At 38.3% G+C, this 22477-nt stretch overlaps 1 protein-coding gene and 2 pseudogenes across 2 annotated transcripts in view; 2 read left to right on the top strand and 1 right to left on the bottom strand.

The window, feature by feature from the left end:
- Positions 1-22477, top strand: part of RPS6KC1 (ribosomal protein S6 kinase C1) — a 133669-nt gene that overhangs the window by 32773 nt on the left and 78419 nt on the right. For both annotated transcript variants that reach the window (XM_070397688.1, XM_070397687.1), the window contains exon 6: positions 6536-6895. In XM_070397688.1, the coding sequence (XP_070253789.1) occupies positions 6536-6895 (360 nt within the window). The remainder of the gene's footprint in view (positions 1-6535; positions 6896-22477) is intronic.
- On the top strand, positions 4682-4826 carry LOC138996496 (small nucleolar RNA SNORA48; annotated as a pseudogene).
- On the bottom strand, positions 15563-20761 carry LOC138996099 (large ribosomal subunit protein eL22 pseudogene; annotated as a pseudogene).

The raw sequence follows: 22477 nt of genomic DNA, 5'->3' as shown, positions 1-22477 counted from the left end.
TATATTTTTTACTTTATTTTGCTATCTTACTTTCTTCCTTGGTATTTTGATGGTCTTACTTTTCTGATCTAATTTTATTTAACCATGGTTTCCTTTGCTAATAAAATAAGGTTGGAAAGGTAAGAGGAAATGTGACTATGATACTAGATTTTTGTGGTCAAAAGCCAAGAAACTGAGTATACATAACTTTACCCTCTTGCCCTTTGGTGTTATTGTTCTTGTAGAAAGGAAAATCAGGCAACGCATGAGACAGTACAATGTGATAGATGATGTGAAGGTTATAGTGACAAGACACGGGAGAGCTGACAAAAGATTTCTGACAGCATTTCCTTTCTTTTGTGATTAGCTGCATAAACCAGAAAAAATATTAAACTTGATATTTGTTTATTAATTTCAATGGACTACAATGACACCATTTAAGGAAATAAATTTTCATTGAAATACATAAAATATTTAAAAATTATTTAAAAAATCTCATAAAGTATATATATATTTCTCAGAACAGTGGCTAATTTTGTAGATTGCTGGAAAAGATTTTGATTTTGAAGTACTGTGTACAGTTGAAATGTCATAGAAATGAAGAGATTTCCACTAGGTCCAGTGAATCTCATTGCAGATTATGCATTTAATGAAATCTACTGTTTTTAAGGAGCAAAAATTAATTCTGTCTATCTTTCTGTATCTATCTATCTAATCTAATTTATTGAGGCATAATTGACATAACATTAGTTTCAGTTGTACAACATAATGATTAGATGTTTGTATTCCTAGTTGACCCTTGAACAACATGGGTTTGCATTGCATAGGTCCACTTATATGCAGATTTTTTTTTTTTTTTTTTTAGTAAATATACAGTTTCCCTTCATCTCCCATGTTTTTGTTTTTTTAAACATATTTTTATTGATTTTAGAGAGGAAGGGACAGGGAGAGAGAGAGATAGAAACATCAATGATGAGAATCACCGATTGGCTGCCTCCTGCACACCCCCTATTGGGGATCAAGCCCGCAACCCAGGCGTGTGCCCTTGACTGGAATCGAACCCGGGACCTTTCAGTTTGCAGGCTGACGCTCTATCCACTGAGCCAAATAGGCTAGGGCCATCTCCCATGTTTTGCATTATACGTTTAACCAACTGCATATTGAAAACAGTATTTTTGATTGGAGGATGCAAAGAGCTGACTGTATGCATTGTTCTTTGCCATTTTATATGAGACTTGAGCATCCGTGGATTTTAGTATTTGCAGGGGATCCTGGAACCAATCCCTCGTGGATACTGAGGGACTGTAGTTAAGTTTTTGGGGAGTCAAAAGTTATATGTGTATTTTCAACTGTATGGGGTTGGGGTTGGGGGCCCAACATTGTTCAAGGGTCAACTGTATCACAAAATGATCACCACACTAAATCTACTTAATATTTGTCACCATACATAGTTATAGATTTTTTTCTTGTGATGAAAACTTTTAAGATCTACTCTTAGCAACTTTCAGATATGCAGTACAGTATTATTAAGTATAGTTGCCATGCTGTACATTACATTCCTATGTCTTATTTCTTTTATAACAGGAAGTTTGTACCTCAAAATTAGTTCTTTATGGGCATTCTGAGGATTTGAAAAAAACAAAACCCTGAAAACAGAATATTTTATTGACAGGGTGCCAAAGTTGTGTCTTAAGCTGATTTAAAATTTGAGTTTAGCTGCCAGTAACATGTTTTTACCCTAACTTTATTTGATATGAAATAAACAATTTGAGTCTATAATAGGAGTTGACAACGTATAGCCTGTGGGCCAAATCTGGCCTGCCACCTGTTTTTATATGACCTAAAAGCTAAGAATGGTTTTTTTTTTTTTTTTTTTTTTTTTAAATTAAATCTTTATTGTTCAGATTATTACATTTGTTCCTCTTTTTTCCCCCCATAACTCCCCTCCTTCCAGCTCCCACCCCACCCTCCACCCTCACTCCCCACCCACTGTGTTCATCCATAGGTGCATGATTTTTGTCCAGTCACTTCCCGCATCTCCCACACCCCTTTTTCCCCCAAGAATAGTCAGTCTATTCCCTTTCTATGTCCCTGATTCTATTATAATCACCAGTTCATTCTGTACATCAGGTTATTTATTCACTTGATTCTTAGATTCATTTGTTGATAGATGCATGTTTGTTGTTCATAATTTGTATCTTTACCTTTTTCTTCTTCTTCCTCTTCTTAAAGGATACCTTTCAGCATTTCATATAATACTGGTTTGGCGGTGATGAACTCCTTTAGCTTTTCCTTATCTGTGAAGCTCTTTATCTGACCTTCAATTCTGAATGATAGCTTTGCTGGATAAAGTAATCTTGGTTGTAGGTTCTTGGTATTCAGCACTTTGAAAATTTCTTGCCATTCCCTTCTGGCCTGCAAAGTTTCTGTTGAGAAATCAGCTGACAGTCGTATGGGTATTCCCTTGTAGGTAATTGAGCCTCTTTCTCTTGCTGCTTTTAAGATTTTCTCTTTGTCTTTTGCTCTTGGCATTTTAATGATGATGTGTCTTGGTGTGGTCCTCTTTGGATTCCTTTTGTTTGGGGTTCTCTTCGCTTCTTGGACCTGTAAGTCCATTTCTTTCACCAGGTGGGGGAAGTTTTCTGCCATTATTTCTTGAAATAGGTTTTCAATATCTTGCTGTCTCTCATCTTCTGGCACTCCAATGACTCTGATATTAGACCGCTTAAAGCTGTCCCAGAGGCTCCTTACACTATCTTCACACTTTCGGATTCTTTTTTCATTTTGCTTTTCCAATTGGGTGTTTTTTGTCGAATCTTTGGTTTGATTATTGTACTCCTCTGGTCTGCTATTGGGTATAATATTCTTTATTTCAGTCCGTGTATGCTTACTTTCTAATTTCTTTATCGTAGCATCGAGGGTCTCATTAGTTTTCGTGAGGTTCTGCACAAATTTATGGCAAGCCCTCAAAATTGCGATTCTTAGCTCCATATCCTCCATTTCTGTCATGTTTTTTTGTCTCCGCATCTTTTATGCTTTCTTGGTGCACCCCCTTGTGGTCTCTGTGCGCAGTCTTGTTCTAGCCAAGCCTTAATTGTTGTAGTTAACACTAGAGGGATTTGACCCTCAGGCCGACTGTAAGAATGGTTTTTATATTTTATTTTTAAAATATATTTTTATTGGTTTCAGAGAGGAAGGGAGAGGGAGAGAGAGATAGAAAGATCAATGATGAGAGAGAATCATTGATTGGCTGCCTCCTGCACGCCCCACACTGAGGATCGAGTCCACAACCCGGGCATGTGCCCTTGGCCGCAGTGGAACCTGGTACCCTTCAGTCTGCAGGCTGACGCTGTATCCACTGAGCCAAACCGGCTAGGGCTGGTTTTTATATTTTAAATGGTTGACAAAATTCAAAATAATATTTTTTGGCATGTTCACTGATGACACAGAAACAATGGTGGGTAAAGCTAGTGTGCCAGAGCATGAATCAAAAGAGCGACACCAGCCAGTAACTGAAAGCATTGACACACTTGCAGTAATGCCAGTGCTGAGTGTCCTTGATAAAGCACTAAAAACTCAATTTCATTAAACTTCAACCTTTGGGTACATGCCTTTGTTGATATTCTGTGTGACGGAATGGAAGTATACACAAAGCACTTCTGCATCCTGAACTACCATGGTTGTCTTAGGGAAAAGTTCTTGTGCAGTTGCTTGAGCCATAAACTAGTTGCTTTTTTTTCTTGGAACACCATATTTACTTGAAAGGATGATTAACAGACAAACTGTCATTATTCAACTTGGGAATTTGGCACATATTTTTTTGAAAGTAAACGAAGTGAGCTGATACTTGAAGGAGAAAATAACTGACAGCATGTGTTGCCACTGATAACATTCAGGTTTGCAACCTACAATTAGAATTTTGGAGAACTTGTATCTTCCACTTTGAGCTTGACAGTTTTCCAATACTTAAAGAATTTTCTGGTGAAATTGGTGGTGATGATAACAAATTCGGTTTTGGTGGTGATATTATAATATGAAATTTGTCACCACTTTATCTATGTAGCTCTGGAAACCAGTATTTTCAAAATGACCAATGTGTGATGTTACAAACTCATGATGGATAAAAAGATCCATTCAGTGTGTAAGACAGACCAGCGGATTTGTGTGTAACAAAACAAATTTCATGCATAACCCATGGACATAGACAATAGGGTGTGAAGGCCTGGGGTGGGGGTGGGCTAGAAGGGGTTAGTGGGGGGAAAAAGAGGGACATACGTAATACTTTCAACAATAAAAATAAACAAAATATACAAACAAAAACAAATTTCGTTGATAGGAATTTATGTTATGTTCTACGTGGCAACTAAGCTTTAAGAAACAACCACTTGTCAAGTTTTGTTGTAGTATTAAAAATAGTCTCCACAATTATTTAAAAAGGCTACTAAAATATTTGCCCCATTTTCAATTATATATCTATGTGACATTTTATTCAAATCTTTCAACCAGAACAACATCTGACAACAGATTGAGTGCAGAGAACAGATATGAGGATCTAGCCATCTTTTGTTAACAAGATTTGCAGAAATGTAAAACAGTGCCACTTCTCTGACTAAATATTTTTTGTTTTGGAAAATAAAATTTTTAAAAATAAAAATCATGTTAACTTGTAATGGGCTTTAATGTTTAATTAAAAAAATTGTCGGACCCCTGGCGATGGGCAAGGAGACACCTGATTGGTGGTGTTGCTCTTATATCAGCCAGGGGCAAAGCAGATGTACAGTCCTTAGTTCATCCTAGCTTGATGCCTGTGTTGGTGGCCAGAGCTGTTTCATGCCTGAGGCACATAAAAAAAAATTGTCGGGTAGAGGAGGCCAGGGGATTGTCAAGGGCGGGAAAAAAAGGAGACATATGTAATACTCTTTGTAATACTTTAAGCAATAAAACAATTAAAAAAAATAAACCATGTTGTTATATTTCCAATGGGGGGAAAAATTGTCGGTTTTTAAAATATTAAGATTGGTAAATATTTATAAAGTCCACATAGAATCTCTTTGAGGTTATCAATCATTTTTGAGAATGTAAAGGGAGGTTTTAAGACGAAAAAGTTTAGTAACTGTTATTGTACATCATGCTTATTTACCATGAAATCAGTTATTTGAAGTGGGAGAAGTAATTTTTATTACTAAAAATTTTAGCAGCACCTATTTTTCATTTTCTGTTAGAAAACTAAGATACAAATATAGACCAAAACTTTCTCCAAAAGCTGTGGAAGTGTCTGAAACAAAGGTTTCTAATAATTCAGTTCTTTATTTTATTTAAAAAAATTTTAAATATATATTTTAAAATATATTTTTATTGATTTCCGAGGGGAAGGAAGAGTGAGAGAGAGAGAGAAAAATCAATGATGAGAGAGAATCATTGATTGGCCGCCTCCTGCACACTCCCCACCTGATGATATGGATGGTGATCTAAAAACACATTCCTGGGAATATATTGTCTAAATAGTTAAATAATTATTATATAATTGCTAGAGTTGTAATTTAATGATAGTCTATTATGCTTCATATGTATTAACTTTGTTCTGGTAATGCCCTGCATAATAAGTAAAACTATTAAGTAATTTGCTGTTGGTCACACAATAAGTTTTTTTTTTTAAAATATATATTTTATTGCTTTTTTACAGAGTGGAAGGAAGAGGGATAGAGAATTAGAAACACCAAAGAGAGAGAAACCTCAATCAGCTGCCTCCTGCACACCCCCTACTGGGGATGTTCCCACAACCAAGGTACATGCCCTTGACCAGAATCGAACCCGGGACCCTTCAGTCCACAGGCCGATGCTCTATTCACTGAGCCAAACCAGTTAGGGCTGTTGGTCACACAATAAGTTTTAAGAGCTGGGTTTCTAAACTTCTTTTGTACTTACTCTAAAGCTCTTACTCTTTTCCCTTCATCATAATATTATTGTTCATAGCAGCTGTGTGTGCAAGCATGAGCTTGCTAAAAATGGTTTGCAAGATCTTGTGGTAAAGGCTCTTTTTGACAGCAAGGCTAGATAAAAACTTACCTTCAGTTTTAGTTTGATAATTAAGGCAAGGAGATGTTCTCCCAGAGCTGTTGAGTGACGGTGCAAAAATGAATGAACTGCCCTGGCAGGGTGGCTCAGTTGGTTGGGGCATCGTCCTCTACACCAAAAGGTTGCAGGTTCTATTCCCAGTCAGGGCGCATACCTGGGTTGTGGGTTCAATTCCCGGTCCAGGTGCATAGGGGAGGCAGCCAATTGATGTTTCTGTCACATGTTTCTGTCTGTCTCTCTCTCCCACATCCTCTTTCTCTAAAAATCAATAAACATATCCTTGGGTGAGGATTAAAAATAAAAAATACAAATATTGGGAAAAAATGATTGAACTATACTAAAACAAATTGCTAGACACTGACTTCATCAGTAAATTACAGCCTTCCTAATTGACTTGGATAGCTGAAAAAATTAATAGCATGATTTGTATTGTTTTGGTTGATTCTCAATTTAATGTTTACTATTATGATTGTATTTCCAGGCTTCTCCAGTGACAGTGACCTGATATCTCTTACTGTCGATGTGGATTCCCTTGCTGAGTTAGATGATGGAATGGCTTCCAATCAAAATTCTCCCACTAGAACTTTTGGTCTCAATCTTCCTTCGGATCCTTCAGCACTAGGGGCTGTTGCTTATGACAGTGAGCAGAACAAGACAGAAGAACGGGAAAATCGTAGCCTCTTTCCTGGCAGTTTAAAATCCAAGCTTGGCAAGAGAAATTATTTGGAGAAAGCAGGAGAATTCATAAAGCTGGCTTTAAAGAAGGAAGAAGAAGATGACTATGAAGCTGCTTCTGATTTTTATAGGAAGGGAGTTGACTTACTTCTAGAAGGTGTACAAGGTACAGTTTTATGTATAATAATGTTTCTTTTGTTGATATCTGGAAAAACATGTATACATATAACTATTTGTCTTATATATAATCCTCTAACAAAAAAAGAGACGCAAATGAGAAATACTGAAGATTAAATGGCCTAAATATGGATAACTCCTTCTGGTTACATGACAGTATCAGATACACTTAACTTTCTGCTTTGATAAATTAAGCAACAAAATAGGATTGAAAAAACAAGTCTCTGAATCTCTATTATGAATAATAATGTGTGTTTTCTCTGATATGGCCAATGGTCACTAGCCTTCACCTCTCTCAGGAGTGTTCACAGCGATTCTTTAGTGCACCTACTCTCAATGGCCTGAAGAGAGGAGATGAAATGGGCTTTTAAACTAAGAGTGTAAAAGGTCCTTGGATTTGCCTACTATTTTGTTCTTCGTTAGTTGCAGTAAATTCTCAGCTAATGCATGAGAGTGATACAGGGCATGTAGAGTTGAGTGTTGTTGAATGTCTATAAGTAGAAGTTACCTTTTTTTTTTTTTTTTTAAGCATCAGGTTTTGTTTAATCATTTGCCTTTTCCTTATAGAACCAGAGTGAAACATGCTGCAGTTAGTTACATGACTTCCTGGACACAATAATCTAAGGTTGATGAGACCTTCTTCCAGTGGTTTTCTTTCCAGAAAATTACCATCTTCATTATTTTTTGTGTGTGATCTTTGACTTGTTAGTACCATTCAGATTACTACCATCTCCTGTATTACTAACACTTCCCCTGCCCTCACTGTGCCTGTGTCCTGTAGTCCAGAAGCTTTCTGCTGTACTCTTCCTAGAGTATAACCTTCATTCTTTTAATGTGGTGTAAAGATGAATGCTTGGCTGCATGGAGTGGAAGAGGAAGCATGTGTAGTGGTATCCTAACTGCTTTTTAACTGATTTTGACTAAGTTTCTTGTTTTTATTCTTCACTCTCGTGTCCACAGCTACCTAGAGCCACCAGCTCCTGAACTTTGGGAGAGATTTAGTGCCATGTCAGTCGGGCAGCTTTGTGGAGTTTCCCCAAGTCTGTAACCACTCACCCATCTCCTTGCTGGCTTCTAAAATTGTGTTGCTGCTATCTTTTCTCTCAGTCTCTTTGTCCTTGTGGGATTTTGCCTTAAAAATAATTATTTTACAGCCATGTTAATGGAGTTTCAGGAAGGAGCATTTCTCTTGGTTTGACTGATAATATATATCATTTTAATACAAACTTGGTTTTCTAATAGTTTCATAATCTGTTGGAGTGTTTTTTGTTCTGTTTTTTTTGCTAGTGGAGCATTCTGGTCTTAAAGATCTACTCATATTTCTTTGTCTTAACTGTTATTTTGGGTTGGGGGTTTAAAATAGGGATGAGTTGCAAACAATCGGCTCTGATATTTTTCTCTTCTTTTTAGATAATTTTTGTGATAAAACATCACTAGTGTCTAATTGACATAGATAAAATACATAGGTGTGATTCTTTTGTCTAAAAGTTATTTGCATTTAACTCTAGAACACTTCATAATGTTACCACTTGATGGCACCAGAAAAATAAAAATCTTTGCTTCAAAATAAGAATTATAAATGCATATCAGCAAATAAAAAATACATAACTTAATTAGTTACTTTGTAATTATGGTGGTGAATTATTTTTCCACTAGAACTAGACCTCTGTCTTAAGGAATGTTATTATTTAAACATATTTTTTCTATTTAACATATACCTTTCTGAAACCACAATAGCCATTACTGCCCTGGATTGTTTTTTGTTGTTAATGTGCCATCAAATCCAAAAAGTTATAATAAACTAATTGCTTATAGACCTCTATTGTTTATTCATAATGTGATCAATTTTTGTTCATACAGACTGTAGAACTATAATCACAGAATTCTAATTTTTAACCCATGTGTAAAATAACCTCTGTTTCAGTCCTCATGGTGACACATTTAATTGTGTGTCAAATGTAATGTCAGAGCAGTACTTCTGGTTCATGGATTATATTTTAAAAAATGTTTTTTAATCCTCATCTGAGGATAAATGTTTATTGATTTTAGAGAGAGAGGAAGGAAGAAAGAGAGAGAAATATTGATTAGTGAGAGAAACATTGATTGGTTGCCTCCCATATGTGCTGTGACTGGGGATCGAACCCTCAACCTGGTATGTGTCCTGACCAGGAATCTAACGAGCAACCTTTTGGTATATAGGACGATGCTTCAACCAGCTGAGCCACTGGGCTAGGGGATTATATTTAAAAGTATCAGTCTCCTCCTAACAGACACATGGACATTATTTAAGAAAACTTTCCCCCCAGTTTAATCGACATGATTGACATATAATATCTAATTAAAGATATACAACATAATGATTTGATATATGTATATATTGTGCAAACATTGCCAGCTAAGTTTAGTTAACACCTATCACTTCACATAGTTATACATTTTTTCTTGTGGTGAGAACTTTTAAGATCTACTTTCTTAGCAACTTTGATATACAATAAAGTATTGTTAACTATAGTCACCATGTTTTACATTACATCTCCAGGACTTATTTATCTTATAATCAAAGTTTGTAACTTTTGACCACTTTCACCCATTTCAACTACCCTCCACTCCCTGCCTCACAACCACCAATATGTTCTCTATTTCTATGAGTTTAGTTCTTTTTAGATTCCACATATAAATGAGATCAGATAGCATTTATCTGACTTGCTTCATATTTCACTTAGCATAATGCCCCTAAGTTCTACTTACGCTGTTGCGAATGGCAGAATTTCCTTCATATTTATGGTTGAATAAATATGGTTCATAGGTATCACTGGTTAGGGTGATGTTTCAATAACAGTTCTGAGGATTGTTAGTAATATTCCATTGTGTGTATGTATACATATGTTTTCTTTATGCATTCATCTGTTGGTGGATATGTACGTTGTTTCCTTGGCTGTTGTAAATAATGCTGCAATAAACATGGGAGTGAAAATACCTCTTCAAGGTAGTGATTTTATTTCCTTTGGTTGTATACTTAGAAGTGTAATTGCTGGATTGTACTATATGGTAGTTCTATTTTAATTTTCTGAGGCTCTGCCATACTGTTTTTCATAGTGGCTGCACCAATTAACAATCTCACCAACAGTGTACAAGAGTTCCCTTTTCTCCACATCCTCTCAAATACTTGCTTGCTACCTATTGTCTTTTTTACGATAGCTATTCTAACAGGTGTGATGCGATATCTCATTGTGGTTTTGATTTGGATTTCCCTGATGATTAGTAATGTTAAGTACTTTTTCATCTTTGTCTTCTTTGGGAAAATGTCTTTTCTGTTCCTCTGCCCATTTTTTAAATCGGATTGTTGTTTGTTGTGCTATTAAGTTGTGTGTGTTCTTTTTTGAAATATATATTTTATTGATTTTTTTTTTTAAATATATTTTTTTTATTGATTTTTTACAGAGAGGAAGGGAGAGAGATAGAGAGTTAGAAACATCGATGGGAGAGAAACATCGATCAGCTGCCTCCTGCACATCTCCCACTGGGAATGTGCCCGCAACCCAGGTACATGCCCTTGACCGGAATCGAACCTGGGACCTTTCAGTCCGCAGGCCGACGCTCTATCCACTGAGCCAAACCGGTTTCGGCGTATATTTTATTGATTTTTTACAGAGAGGATGGGAGAGGGATAGAGAGTTAGAAACATCAATGAGAGAGAAACATTCATCAGCTGCCTCCTGCACACCTCCTACTGGGGATGTGCCCGCAACCAAGGTACATGCCCTTGATCGGAACCGAACCTGGGACCTTTTAGTCCGCAGGCCAATGCTCTATCCCCTGAGCCAAACTGATTAGGGCAAGTTGCACGTGTTCTTTATATATTTTGGACATTAACCTCTTATCAGATATGTGACTTGCAAATGTTGTCTCTCATTTGGTAGGTTGCCTTTTCATTTGATGGTGTCCTTTGCTGTGTAGAGCTTTTTAGTTTGATATTGTCTCACTCACTTTTGCATTTGTTGCTTTTGCGTTAGGTGTCAAATTCAAAAAATCATTGCCAAGGCTGATGCCAAGGAGCTTACTCCCTTATGTTTTCTTCTCAGGTCTTATGTTCAAATCTTTAATCCATTTTGAGTTGATTTTTTTGTATGGTGTAAGATATGGATCTCGTGTCATCCTTTTGCATGTGGCTGTTCGTTTTCCCCAGCCCTATTTAATAACGAGGCTGTCCTTTCTCTAGTGTATATTCTTGGCTTCTTTGTCATAAATTAATTAACCATAGGTGGGGGTTTATTTCTGAGCTTTCTCTTTTGTTCCATTGACCTGTGTGTCTGGTTTTATGTCATTATTATACTCTTGATTGCTATAGCTTTGTAACAGAGTTTGAAATCAGGAAATGTGATACCTCCAAGCTTTGTTGTTCTTTCTCAAGATTGTTTTGGGGTCTTTTGTTGTTCCATACACATTTTAGGATTGTTTTTTCTACTTTTATGAAAAAATGCCATTGGAATTTTGATAGGGATTGCTTTGAATCTGTATGTTGCTTTGGGTAGTATGCACATATTAAACAATATTAATGATTCTAATTCATGAGCATGGAATATCTTTCCATTTATTTTTGTCTCAGTGTGTTCCACTCATGGTTTGTAGTTTTCAGGGTACTGATCTTTCACCTCTTTGGTTAAATTTATTCCCAAGTATTTTATTCTTGGGTGTAATTGTAAATGGGATTATTTTTAAACTTTCTCTTTCTGATAGTTTGTTATTAGTGTATAGAAACATAATTGATTTTCGTATATTGATTTTGTATCCCCAAACTGTACTGAATTTGTTTATTAGTTCTAACAGTTTTTTTTGGTAGAGTCTAGCATTTTCTATATGTATTTGTAATATGTCATCTGCAAATAGAGACAGTTTTATTTTTTCCTTTCTGACTTGGATGCCTTTTACCGTATTTCTTTTTCTTGCCTAATTGCTCTGGCTAGGACTTCCCAGTACTATGTTAAATAAAATGGCAAAAGTGGGAGTACTTGTCTTGTTCCTGATTTTAGAGGAAAAGCTTTCAACTTATCACCACTGAGTGTGATGTTGAGTATAATGGATATTACTCTTTGAATTGGGGGAAATGGAGCTGACTTGACACTTATGAGCAGAAGAGATGTTTCCTTGGGGAACGTTTGCTTTAATGTGGCATAACTGTTACTGAAACATCACCCCAACCAGTAATACCTATGAGCCATTTTAATTTAACTCTTGCTGTAAGTTTGTTATCTGTGACCTTGGTTTGGATTGCCATGCTTTATAATAAAGTCAGTATTTCTGGGTATCTGATAATCCAGAGAAAGATATCTTCAAGAGCTAAGTAGGAGTGCTTTTTATACAGGTGGCAAATGTTGTTGCTCTACAAATTACTCATCCTAACTAAGCTATTCATCCGAAAGGAGTTTATTTGGGTTGTTGTATTTCTGATTAAGAGGGCATGATGTTTTTCATACTTAACTCGTGTTTGCACAGCTGAGACTAGATGCAAAATACAATAGCAACAGTCTGTTCTGTCATCCAGCAGAGAAAAAGCATACCCTGATAGTGGTAACTTTGAATTCTCCTTTTGAATCTGACACTTTTCTTATTCAGTCAGTCTAGAAATGGCGCTTAAAATTAAGGTTTCAAGTCCTCAGGTCTTCATGGATTTAAGAGAGAAAATCCAGAAGTCCAGATTGAAGAAATCAACTTGAATCTTTGAAGAGCATATTTCAGTACATGTCTTTTCATTTCTGCCTTGTTTGTATATTTCTGTAAGTGGCTGGTGTGATTGATCTGTATTCTCAGTGTGGAGTTACTGGAATAATTGTGATACTGTAGAGTGGCAAAAGGACGCTATAAAGCTATTAATGAAATGTTTGACAATAATTTATTATTTATTACATGCCTGTTACTGTACAAGGGGGTTTTCCTAATATTATTTTTAATCTTTAGAACAAGCCTGTAAGCTGAACGATGGCTGATCATACTGGACTTTGTCTTAGGGCACCAAAATTTAGAGGGTTCAAACATTTAATATAACGATTTTGAAAGCTTGGCACCTAGTTAGCAAGAATAATTATTTAAAACAGGAAGCTACCAGATGGTGAGCATTGTTAGTAACATCCATCTGTGGGCTACATTGTGAAGGATAGAGTTGATTTGAGATCTGGTTTTGTTTGTTCTAGGTGTGAAAGTTGCTGGTTTACTATGTTTATAAGGTAGCTACTGTAATCCTCATTTTACAGGTGGAGAAAACTAAGACTTAAGCAAAGTAAGCAATTTGCTCAATGACACAAGCCGGTAAGAGTTTCAGCCAGTGTTTAAGTCTAAGTCTTTCTGAGTTCAAATCTTGTCTTCTTTCCATTATGCCATGCTACTTCTTACACATCTATCCCCTAATTAGATTAGTGTTCATTTTAAAATGGAGAAACAAGTCTTCTAGTATCTAATATTTTAAACTTTATTTTGAATAATCATTCTTTTTCTTTCTACCCACTTGTTTGTTTGCTCATTCAACCATCTATCCGTCCAGTTGACCATTCAAAAAGTTTTTATTGCTTAGATATAACAGGTGCTGTGATAGTGAATATAAAATATTTCTTTTGTAAAAATATAAAATTGAGTGATGGCCCTTCAAAATGAGATCCTCTCCTTTGTTCTTCTCCCTTTCCTTCCCCTACCCTTTCTTTTTATTTTTTAAATATATTTTTATTGATTTCAGAGAGGAAGGGAGAGGGAGAGAGAGAGATAGAAACATCAGTGATGAGAGAGAATCATTGATTGGCTGCCTCCTGCACACCCCCTACTGGGGATCGGGCCACAACCCAGGCATGTGCCCTTGAGCGGAATCAAACCTAGGACCCTTCAGTCCTTAGGCCGACGTTCTATCCACTGAGCCAAACCAGCTAGGACTCCCTTACCCTTTCTACCTCTTGCATACATTATGTCTCTCAAAATGAAAAGAGTTCCTGGATGTTATGTAATTTTTTTTTGACAGACTTGTTGATATTTTTGTCCAGTAAACTGTTCCTAATACTATGCCTCAGCTAAGAGATACAAACAATCTTCTGCAATTTTCATCCTGGTAAATGCTATAATAAGCAATACCAAGCTATGTTTTTATAGTTTACGCCATCCCTAGTTACATGTGTGCTAGACACTCAGGGATGTCCAGACATATTTCAAAAACTGTGACCTAATGTGCTGAGGTACTACATCATTCTGGGTCTCTTACTGGGTCTTGACTATTCTTCCTCTTCCCACTTAACTAGCTGAGAATTGTAGGGTTGGTTCTAGAACATGTCCAGGCCCTATAAATGTGGTTAGTTCCTGTACATGCATAATAACATATACCGAAGTGCTTTTAAAAGCAGTTTTGGGCCCTAGCCAGTTTGGCTCAGTGGATAGAGCATCGGCCTGTGGACTGAAGGGTCCTGGGTTCGCTTCCGGCCAAGGGCACATGCCCGGGTTGCAGGCTCAATCCCCAGTAGGGGGCGTGCAGGAGGCAGCCGATCAATGATTCCCTTTCATCATTGATGTTTTCTATCTCTCTCCCCCTCTCCCTTCCTCTCTGAAATCAATAAAAATATATTGAAAAAAGCAAAAAGCAGTTTTGGCTTATTTCTTTGAATGAATTACTCAAATAGTAGGAAACCCGATGGATCAACTTGTTTGCTTTAGAATGGATGAATATATGAGAAAGATAGTGGTAAGTTTGTGTTTCACAAAGGGAAACAAGTCACTTTTTTTTTAATTGCTGAATTTCAGAAATGAAAATGTGTAACTTTAAAAATATTGACCTTTATTGATCTTTTTAAAAAAACTTTGATTTCTTTATATATATATTTATTTTCTATTTAACTGGTTTCTGCTTCTTCCCCTCTTTCTTTATTCATAGTTTGCTCTTCATTTTTTTAGATTTTTATCTTAAGAGGTAAAAACTTAGGTTATTGATTTGAGATATTTTCAGCATAGGTATTTAAAGATAATAACGTTCTTCTAAACACTGCTTTCGTTACAGCCTGTAAATTTTGATATGTTGTTTACATTTTCTTTTTTTCCACATGTTAGCCACTTTAATATAAAATGTGATCAAAACTCAATTACAAGAGTTCAAAAAGGCATAGAAAAACCAATGTTTCCATTTTATTACAAGCTTTAAAATCTGGGAGCAGTTTTTTTTTTTAAAGTATATGCTAATTTCAGCCCAGGGTTAATATTTTACAACCAAAGAATTACTACAGGGCAACATCAATGCAACAAACAAGTAAAATGTGGAAAGCTGAGTCATAAACTTACAACATAGATCATCATGACAGGGGAGAGCCAGAAAAACTGATGCTTCAGTTAAATGTGGAAGAAACCCTGCCTTCCATGAAGGGAAACATGCAAACAGTTCTGCTTTGGGAAATTTGCTTAGAAATAGAAAATGCTAGAGCCTTCACGGCAAATGAAATTGCCAAGCCTCAACATGTTCAAGGCAAACCAAGGAGCAGCAAATGCTAAATTGGAGCCAAGGTAGGACTCCAACATCTAATTTCCGGACAAAGTGAGTGGCGCCCCAAGTGAAGCCCTGTTACTATGATTTCAATTTTCTGTTCAATCCATACTGTAGAGATACAAGGAAAACCACCAATTTGGTTCCCAGGTTTTATTCAAGAACTCATACAAAATTTGCCAGATAAATGAGCTTTAATCCTCATCTTCCTCCTCTTCTTCATCCTGGTTTATCTGGAAGTAACGCAATTCGTAACTCTCTTTGCTGTTAGCAACTATGTGCAACTAGTCACGTAGGTTATTCTTCTTCAAATACTAGTATTTTTTGGTGAGATATTTCAAATACCTTTTGGAAAAAGGCACCTCAGACGTTACAGTGATCTTACTCTTGCTTCTTTCAATGGTTACAACCCCTCCACTGAGATTCCCAGCTTTTCCATTCACTTTGATTCTCTCCTGAAGAAAGTGCTCAAAGTTGGCAGCGTCCATGATTCTATCTTCTATGGGGCGGGTGCAGTCAAGGGTAAACTCCACAACCTGCTTCTTTTTTTTGCCCCACCTCGCCACGAGGGCGCCAGGGCCGCTGCGGAGGCAGAAAGGCTGTTTACATTTTCATTAAGCTTGAAATACTTTCTAATTTCCAGTGTGGTTTCCTTTTTGAGCCATGGGTTACTTAGAAATTTTTTCTTTAATTTTCAAATATTTGTAAATTTCCCAAATTTTATTTTGTTGTTGATTTCTAGTTTAATTTTCATGTAGTTGGTGAATATATCTAAATTTCTTTAAATTTATTGGGACTTGTTTTGTGGCCTACCACATGATCTATCTTGGAGAATGTGTTTTCTGGTGTTTTTTGTTTTTAAAAAAAATATATTTTTATTGAATTTCAGAGAAGAAGGGAGAGGGAGAGAGAGATAGAAACATCAATGATGAAAGAGAATCATTGATCAGCTGCCTCCTGCACATCCCCCACCGGGGATTGAGCCTGCAACCCAGGCATGTGCCCTTGACTGGAATCGAACCTGGGACCCTTCAGTCCACAAGCCAAGGCTCTATCCCCTGAGCCAAACCAGCTATGGCATATTCTGGTGTTTTTAAGTGGAGTATTCTGTAGATACCAGTTAATTTAGGTTGGTTGGTATTGTTTCTCAGGTCTTCTACATCATTGTTGATTTTCTGTCTTTGTTTTAGCAATTATTGAGACAATTGTAACTAATGTTGAGTTGTCTGTTCCTCCCTTTATTTCTGTCAGGTTTTGCTTCATTTGTTTTAGAACACTTTTTAGATACTTGCATATTTATAACATATCTTCTTAATTAACTTTTAAACAATATAAAGTGTGTTTTTTCTGTAGTAACATTTATTTTTCTTGAAATCTGTTTTGATGGATATTAGTATAGCTGTTACACCTCTTATTATTACCTTTTTTATGATACATTTTTCCATCCTTTTACTTTCAACCTATTTATTTCTTTGACTCAAAGTTTGTTTCCTGCAGATAGGATATAGTTGGATCCTTTTATAAAAAATCCAGTGTTATGCACTGGCTGGGTGACTCAGTTGGTTGGAGTGTTGTAGATGTTTCTCTCCCACATCAATGTTTATCTCTCTCTCTATCCCTCTCCCTTTCTCTCTAAAATCAATAAAAAAGCAAAGAAACATATCCTCAGGTGAGGATTTAAAAAAGGAATAGGAAAGAAAAGTAGCTACTGAAACAAAGTTTCTATATATTACTAGAATTAAGGTAGTTTTACTCTGAAATAATATTTTGAGTTAAAAAGCTTATTATTACAATCTTCAGAAAAAATACTATGGAACTAAGAGACTAAAGTCCAGCCTTTAGGAATATCCATTTGAGGACAATTATTAATATGCAATATTATTATCCTATATAATAAAGAGCTAATATACTAATCATACCAAACAGCAGAATGACCGTCCGGACGACCTTCCGGACAAAACCGGGGCTGTGAAGGCCGGCCATGGCAGCTGGGGCTGCGAGGGCCTAGCCTCTTGCCAGAATTTCATGCATTGGGCCTCTAGTATAATAATAGTCATAATTATAATAGTATTTCATGTAGTTAGAACTCAAGCAGGATAAATTGAATTATGAAACTGTATTTTGGACAGGATTTGGTTCTTCATTCATTGGTCTCATGTCAAAGATATATATGTTTGGTGGGTTTAGATGGAATGGGTATTATACATTAACAATAGTAATGAACCTTTGAGCCTTCTAAACTTCTGATACCCAGGAGGCTTAGCCTACTGCAGCCGATTGACTTATGTGCTGTATTTCCTGCAGGGTTACAACTGAAGGAAGAAAGTCTGGCTAAATCACTTGCTGGCATATGTTTCTTGAATTGCTGACTATTTTGGTGTCAACTCTTAGGTTGAGAGTTTCATGTTAAATGCCAAAAATGTTTACTACAAAATATAACTTGGAAGAGAGAACCACTTTCTTGCTTTTGCAAAAAGCTAGGTAAAGCATTGCTGTGTGGGGTAAAGTAGCTGTGGAGTTTTTATTCAGATTGTATGAACAGTAAACAGAGCATCTAAAATAACCACTTGCACATTGCAACAAACACATCATCATTTGCTTAAAAAGAGTTATAATTACAGTTGACGAAGCATGGACACCATAAAAAATGCATTAGTTTGGCCTGACACATTAATTACCTGTTTTTGCAGATGTTTTTATGTATTGTTGTGTGAACAGTTTACAAAATAATTACAGGAAAGTCATATGGAAAATAAACTAAGTGGGTGGTTTCTCATTTAAATATTTTCATTCATGTGAATCTGTGTGAGGCACAGCTGCTCTATAGCAAAAACAGAGAGATGGATGAGGATTCTCGAAGAGTGTTTTATTAGATGGGCTCTGTCATCAGTATCACCACATTTTTCTATGTTTAGCAACACAGTTTCGAAACATTAAAATGAGTGGGTTGGTTTAATCTCTATGATTACTGAAAAAACCTTGATTCTGATCAGAAGAAATATAGTTATCTCAGCATTTTAGAATAAACCAAAGGTAACTAAAACTCCCTACGTGGAAGACTACTGCTCCTTTAGTGCTAGCAAGTTATTAGACACCGCGAAAGTTAATCATTATTATTGTTATTTTAAAAATTAATTTGAGAGAGAGACACACACACAGAGAAACATCAGTGTGAGAGAGATATATGGATCAGTTGCTTCCCATAGGCACCCGAGGGGATCGAACTCGAAACCTAGGTATGTACCCTGAGATTCAAGCCCAGCGACCTTTCCATGCTTGGGATGACACTCCAACCGAGTGACACCACCAGAGCTTGTAATTACTTGAGTTACATGGTTTTATATAATACTAGAGGCCCGGTGCACAAAAATTTGTGCACTGGCGGGGGGGGGGGGGGGGGAGGGGGGGGGCCCAGCCCGGCCTGTGCCCTCTCGCAGTCTGGGACCCCTCAGGAGATAACGACCTGCTGGCTTAGGCCTGCTCCTGGGTGGCAGAGGGCAGGCCCAATCCCTAGGTGCAGCCCCTGGTCAGGCTCAGAGCAGGGCCGATTGGGGAGTTGGGGCGCCGCCCTGTCATGCACAGAGCAGGGCGGATCGGGAGGTTGCGATGCCACCCTCAGTCATGCTCAGGGTAGGGCCGATTGGGGGGTTGGGGCACCACTCCCTGTCACACTCAAGGCAGGGTCGATGGGGAGGTTGCGGCGCCACCCCCTGTCACGCACAGAGCAGGACCGATCAGGGGGTTGGGGCGCTGCCCCCTGTCACTCACAGAGCAGGGCCAATCAGGGGGTTGGGGCGCTGCCCCCTGTCACTCACAGAGCAGGGCCCATCAGGGGGGCTGGGGCTCTGTACTCTGTCACACACAGAGCAGGGTCGATCAGGGGGTTGGGGAGCTCCCCCCTGTCATGCACAGAGCAGGGCCGATCAGGGGGTTGAGGAGCTCCCCCCGTCACTCACAGAGTAGGGCCGATAGGGGAGCTGGGGCACCGCCCCCTGTCACAGCAGGGCGGATCAGGGGGTTGGGGCGCTGCACCCTGTCACACTCAGGGCAGGGCCAATGGGAAGGTTATGGCTCTACCCTGTCACACACAGAGCAAGGCCCGTGGAGGGGGGTTGTTGCGCCACCCTCTATCACCCATAGAACAGGGCCGATCAGGGGGTTGGGGCGCCGCCAATGTCACACTCAGGGCAGGGCCGATGGAGAGGTTATGGCTTTACCCTGTCAAACACAGAGCTGCAGGGCGATCAGGGGATTGGGGAGCTCCCCCCATCAGGCACAGAGCAGGGCTGATCAGGGGATTGGGGCACCTTCCCCTGTCATGAACAGAGCAGGGTGGATAGGGAGGTTGTGGCCCCGCCCCCTGTCTCACACAGAGCCACAGGGCGATCAGGGGGTTGGGGAGCTCCCCCCTGTCACACACAGAGCCGCAGGGTGATCAGGGGATTGGGGAGCTCCCCCCTATCAGGCACAGAGCAGGGCTGATCAGGGGATTGGGGCACCTTCCCCTGTCATGAACAGAGCAGGGTGGATAGGGAGGTTGTGGCCCCGCCCCCTGTTACACACAGAGCTGCAGTTCGATCAGGGGGTTTGGGCACTGCCCCCTGTCACGCTGATCCCGGTGCTGGGAGCCTCGCTGCTCCGCTGATCCTGGTGCCGGGAGGCATATTACCCTTTTACTATATAGAATAGAGGCCTGGTGCATGGGTGGGGGCCGGCTGGTTTGCCCTGAAGGGAGTCCTGGATCAGGGTGGGGGTCCCCACTGGGGTGCCTGGCCAGTCTGGCTGAGGGGCTGAGGGCCATTTTCAGGTTGGCGAGTGACTGAAGCTCCCAACTGCTCCTTTTTTTCTTTTCTTTTTTTCTATTCTATGCCGGCTTTAGCTCTGAGGCCTTGACTCTGGCCTTTACCTTCTGTATTTGATACAATGTTTCGGTCCGGCTGGCTGAAGCCTGGCTGACTGGAAGCCGGTTTCTGGGGTTTTGTTTAGCTTCTATATTTGCAACATAGTACATAGTTGCTTAGAGTTGCAGCTGAGAGGCCGGCAACTCAGGCGGGGAACGTTGCAGTCCGCTGTCACTGGAGCAAGCAAGCCTCCCTGTTCGCTTCAGTGCATGGCTTCTGGCCGCCATCTTGGCTGACAGTTAATTTGCATAAGGATATGCTGATTAGCCAATGGGAAGGGTAGCGGTCGTACGCTAATTATCATGTTTCTCTTTTATTAGTGTAGATACCTTAAATTAAATCTTAATAATTAAACATTGAGTCTTGTATATAAAATGCACAGAAGTTCAGCATATCCTCTTTTAGGAAGTTTTGACAACATCTGCTCTTCCTCAAAAACTTACTGTGTTGCCATTAGTGGTCTCAAAATGTGTTTCTTTTGAAAAATAACCAGATCATTGGATAGTCATATTGTATTTTTGCAAACAATTAAGAAACACATTTCCCAAGATTGTAATTATCAAACAAAAAGAGTTCATAGACTTCACTCTATTTTACACAATACTTTTTAATTACTTAGAATATCTGTGCTTATTTTCCTCATTGGTACTGTTCTGACAGTTTTTCATAAAATGAAATCAAAATGTAGATTTTCTTTTTTGTTTAACCATGCCACTTGTATATTCTGTTCCGCTCTATTCCTTCTTTATGCATTTGACCTATTACACAAATGATGAAGACAATAATTACACACATTTTCTAATATTAATTTTATGTAACTATTGTTTAAGTTAGAGTAAGAGGTAATTGGAGCATCTCTAGGTATGAAGGTATTGTTATCTGACCATGTAATATTGGTGCAAAATCATTCATTTAGTTGTCCATTAATTTTTTCAATAAAATTTTATTGAACCTCTTCTATATGTAATGTTCTATGACAGCATTGAAATTACTAAACATTGAGATGACTATATGTCTGGAACATTATGCTCAGTAACTGAAGCATCTCTCTGAAAAGGAATAGGAATATGTGGTATGAAAACTTCCCTTTGCTGGCTTACTTAAAGAAAGCCAACTGCTGGGGAGGATTTCCTTTGTTATTCAGAAATGGGCTCCTCTGAGAGTATTGCTTGACACATTCTTTGAATTGTTTAAATGCAGACACAAAGGAAGATGGGATGGATGGAGTCTTCTAATTCTGGTATTCACTAAGCCAATTTAATGTTTAAGGTGGAGCTGCATTAGAAGAGTATATGAAACTTTTAGTATTGAGAGGAATTAACTGCTTATAGTCAGTAATTCTGTTGGTCACTTTATATCCTCTCAAAGGAAAAATATATGATTCAGTACACAACATCAAGAAAAACAGTTGCTGGACTTTAGAGTCTTCCACAGATTTGCTACTTCTCTTAAGACGGCTCTCTTGCCCAGCTGATGTGGCTCAGTGGTTGAATGTGTCCCATGCACCAAGAGGTTACCAATTATATTTCTGGTCAGAGCACATGCCGGGATTATGGGCTTGATCCCCAGTAGGGGGCATGTAGGAGGCAGCTGATTGATGTTTCTATCTCTTTCTCTCCCTTCCTCTCTCTCTAAAAAGTAATTAAAAAAATATATATATTTAAAAAAGATGTCTCTCTCATAGCCAGTGAAAGAATGAGCACAAGTCTTTGTGGGGGTTGGAGGCTTTTCATATTTACCTGTGTGGCAGATAAAAAAATTATTGTTTGTGGAGGTGTTACTTTTTATTTTATATCATAAGGTAAAATTTTAGTTCCCTGTTTTTAATTCTTTATTCCTTTTCCTTCATTATATCGCTAGCTTTTAAAAATCTTTATTTATTTATTTATAAATTTTGACTTGTTCACCTTATTTAGGCATTCATTGGTTGCTTCTTGTATGTGCCCTAACTGGTGATTGAACCTACAACCATGGTGTATCAGGATGACCCTCTAACCAACTGAGCTACTTGGCCAGAGCCTTAAAAATCTTTTTATCTTGCCCTAGCTGGTTTGGCTCAGTGGATATAACATCGGCCTGAGGATTGAGGGGTCCCGGGTTCGATTCCAGTCAAGGGCACGTTCCTGGATTGCAGGCTCGTTCGCTGGTGGGGGGCGTGCAGGAGGCAGCC

The sequence above is a fragment of the Myotis yumanensis genome, unplaced genomic scaffold, assembly GCF_028538775.1.
Source record: "Myotis yumanensis isolate MYYU_CA2020_CCGP unplaced genomic scaffold, mMyoYum1.0.hap1 SCAF_17, whole genome shotgun sequence".
Taxonomy (NCBI): Eukaryota; Metazoa; Chordata; class Mammalia; order Chiroptera; family Vespertilionidae; genus Myotis; species Myotis yumanensis.
The sequence above is the reverse complement of the archived record's forward strand: the minus strand, read 5'-3'. Positions and strand labels throughout refer to the sequence as shown.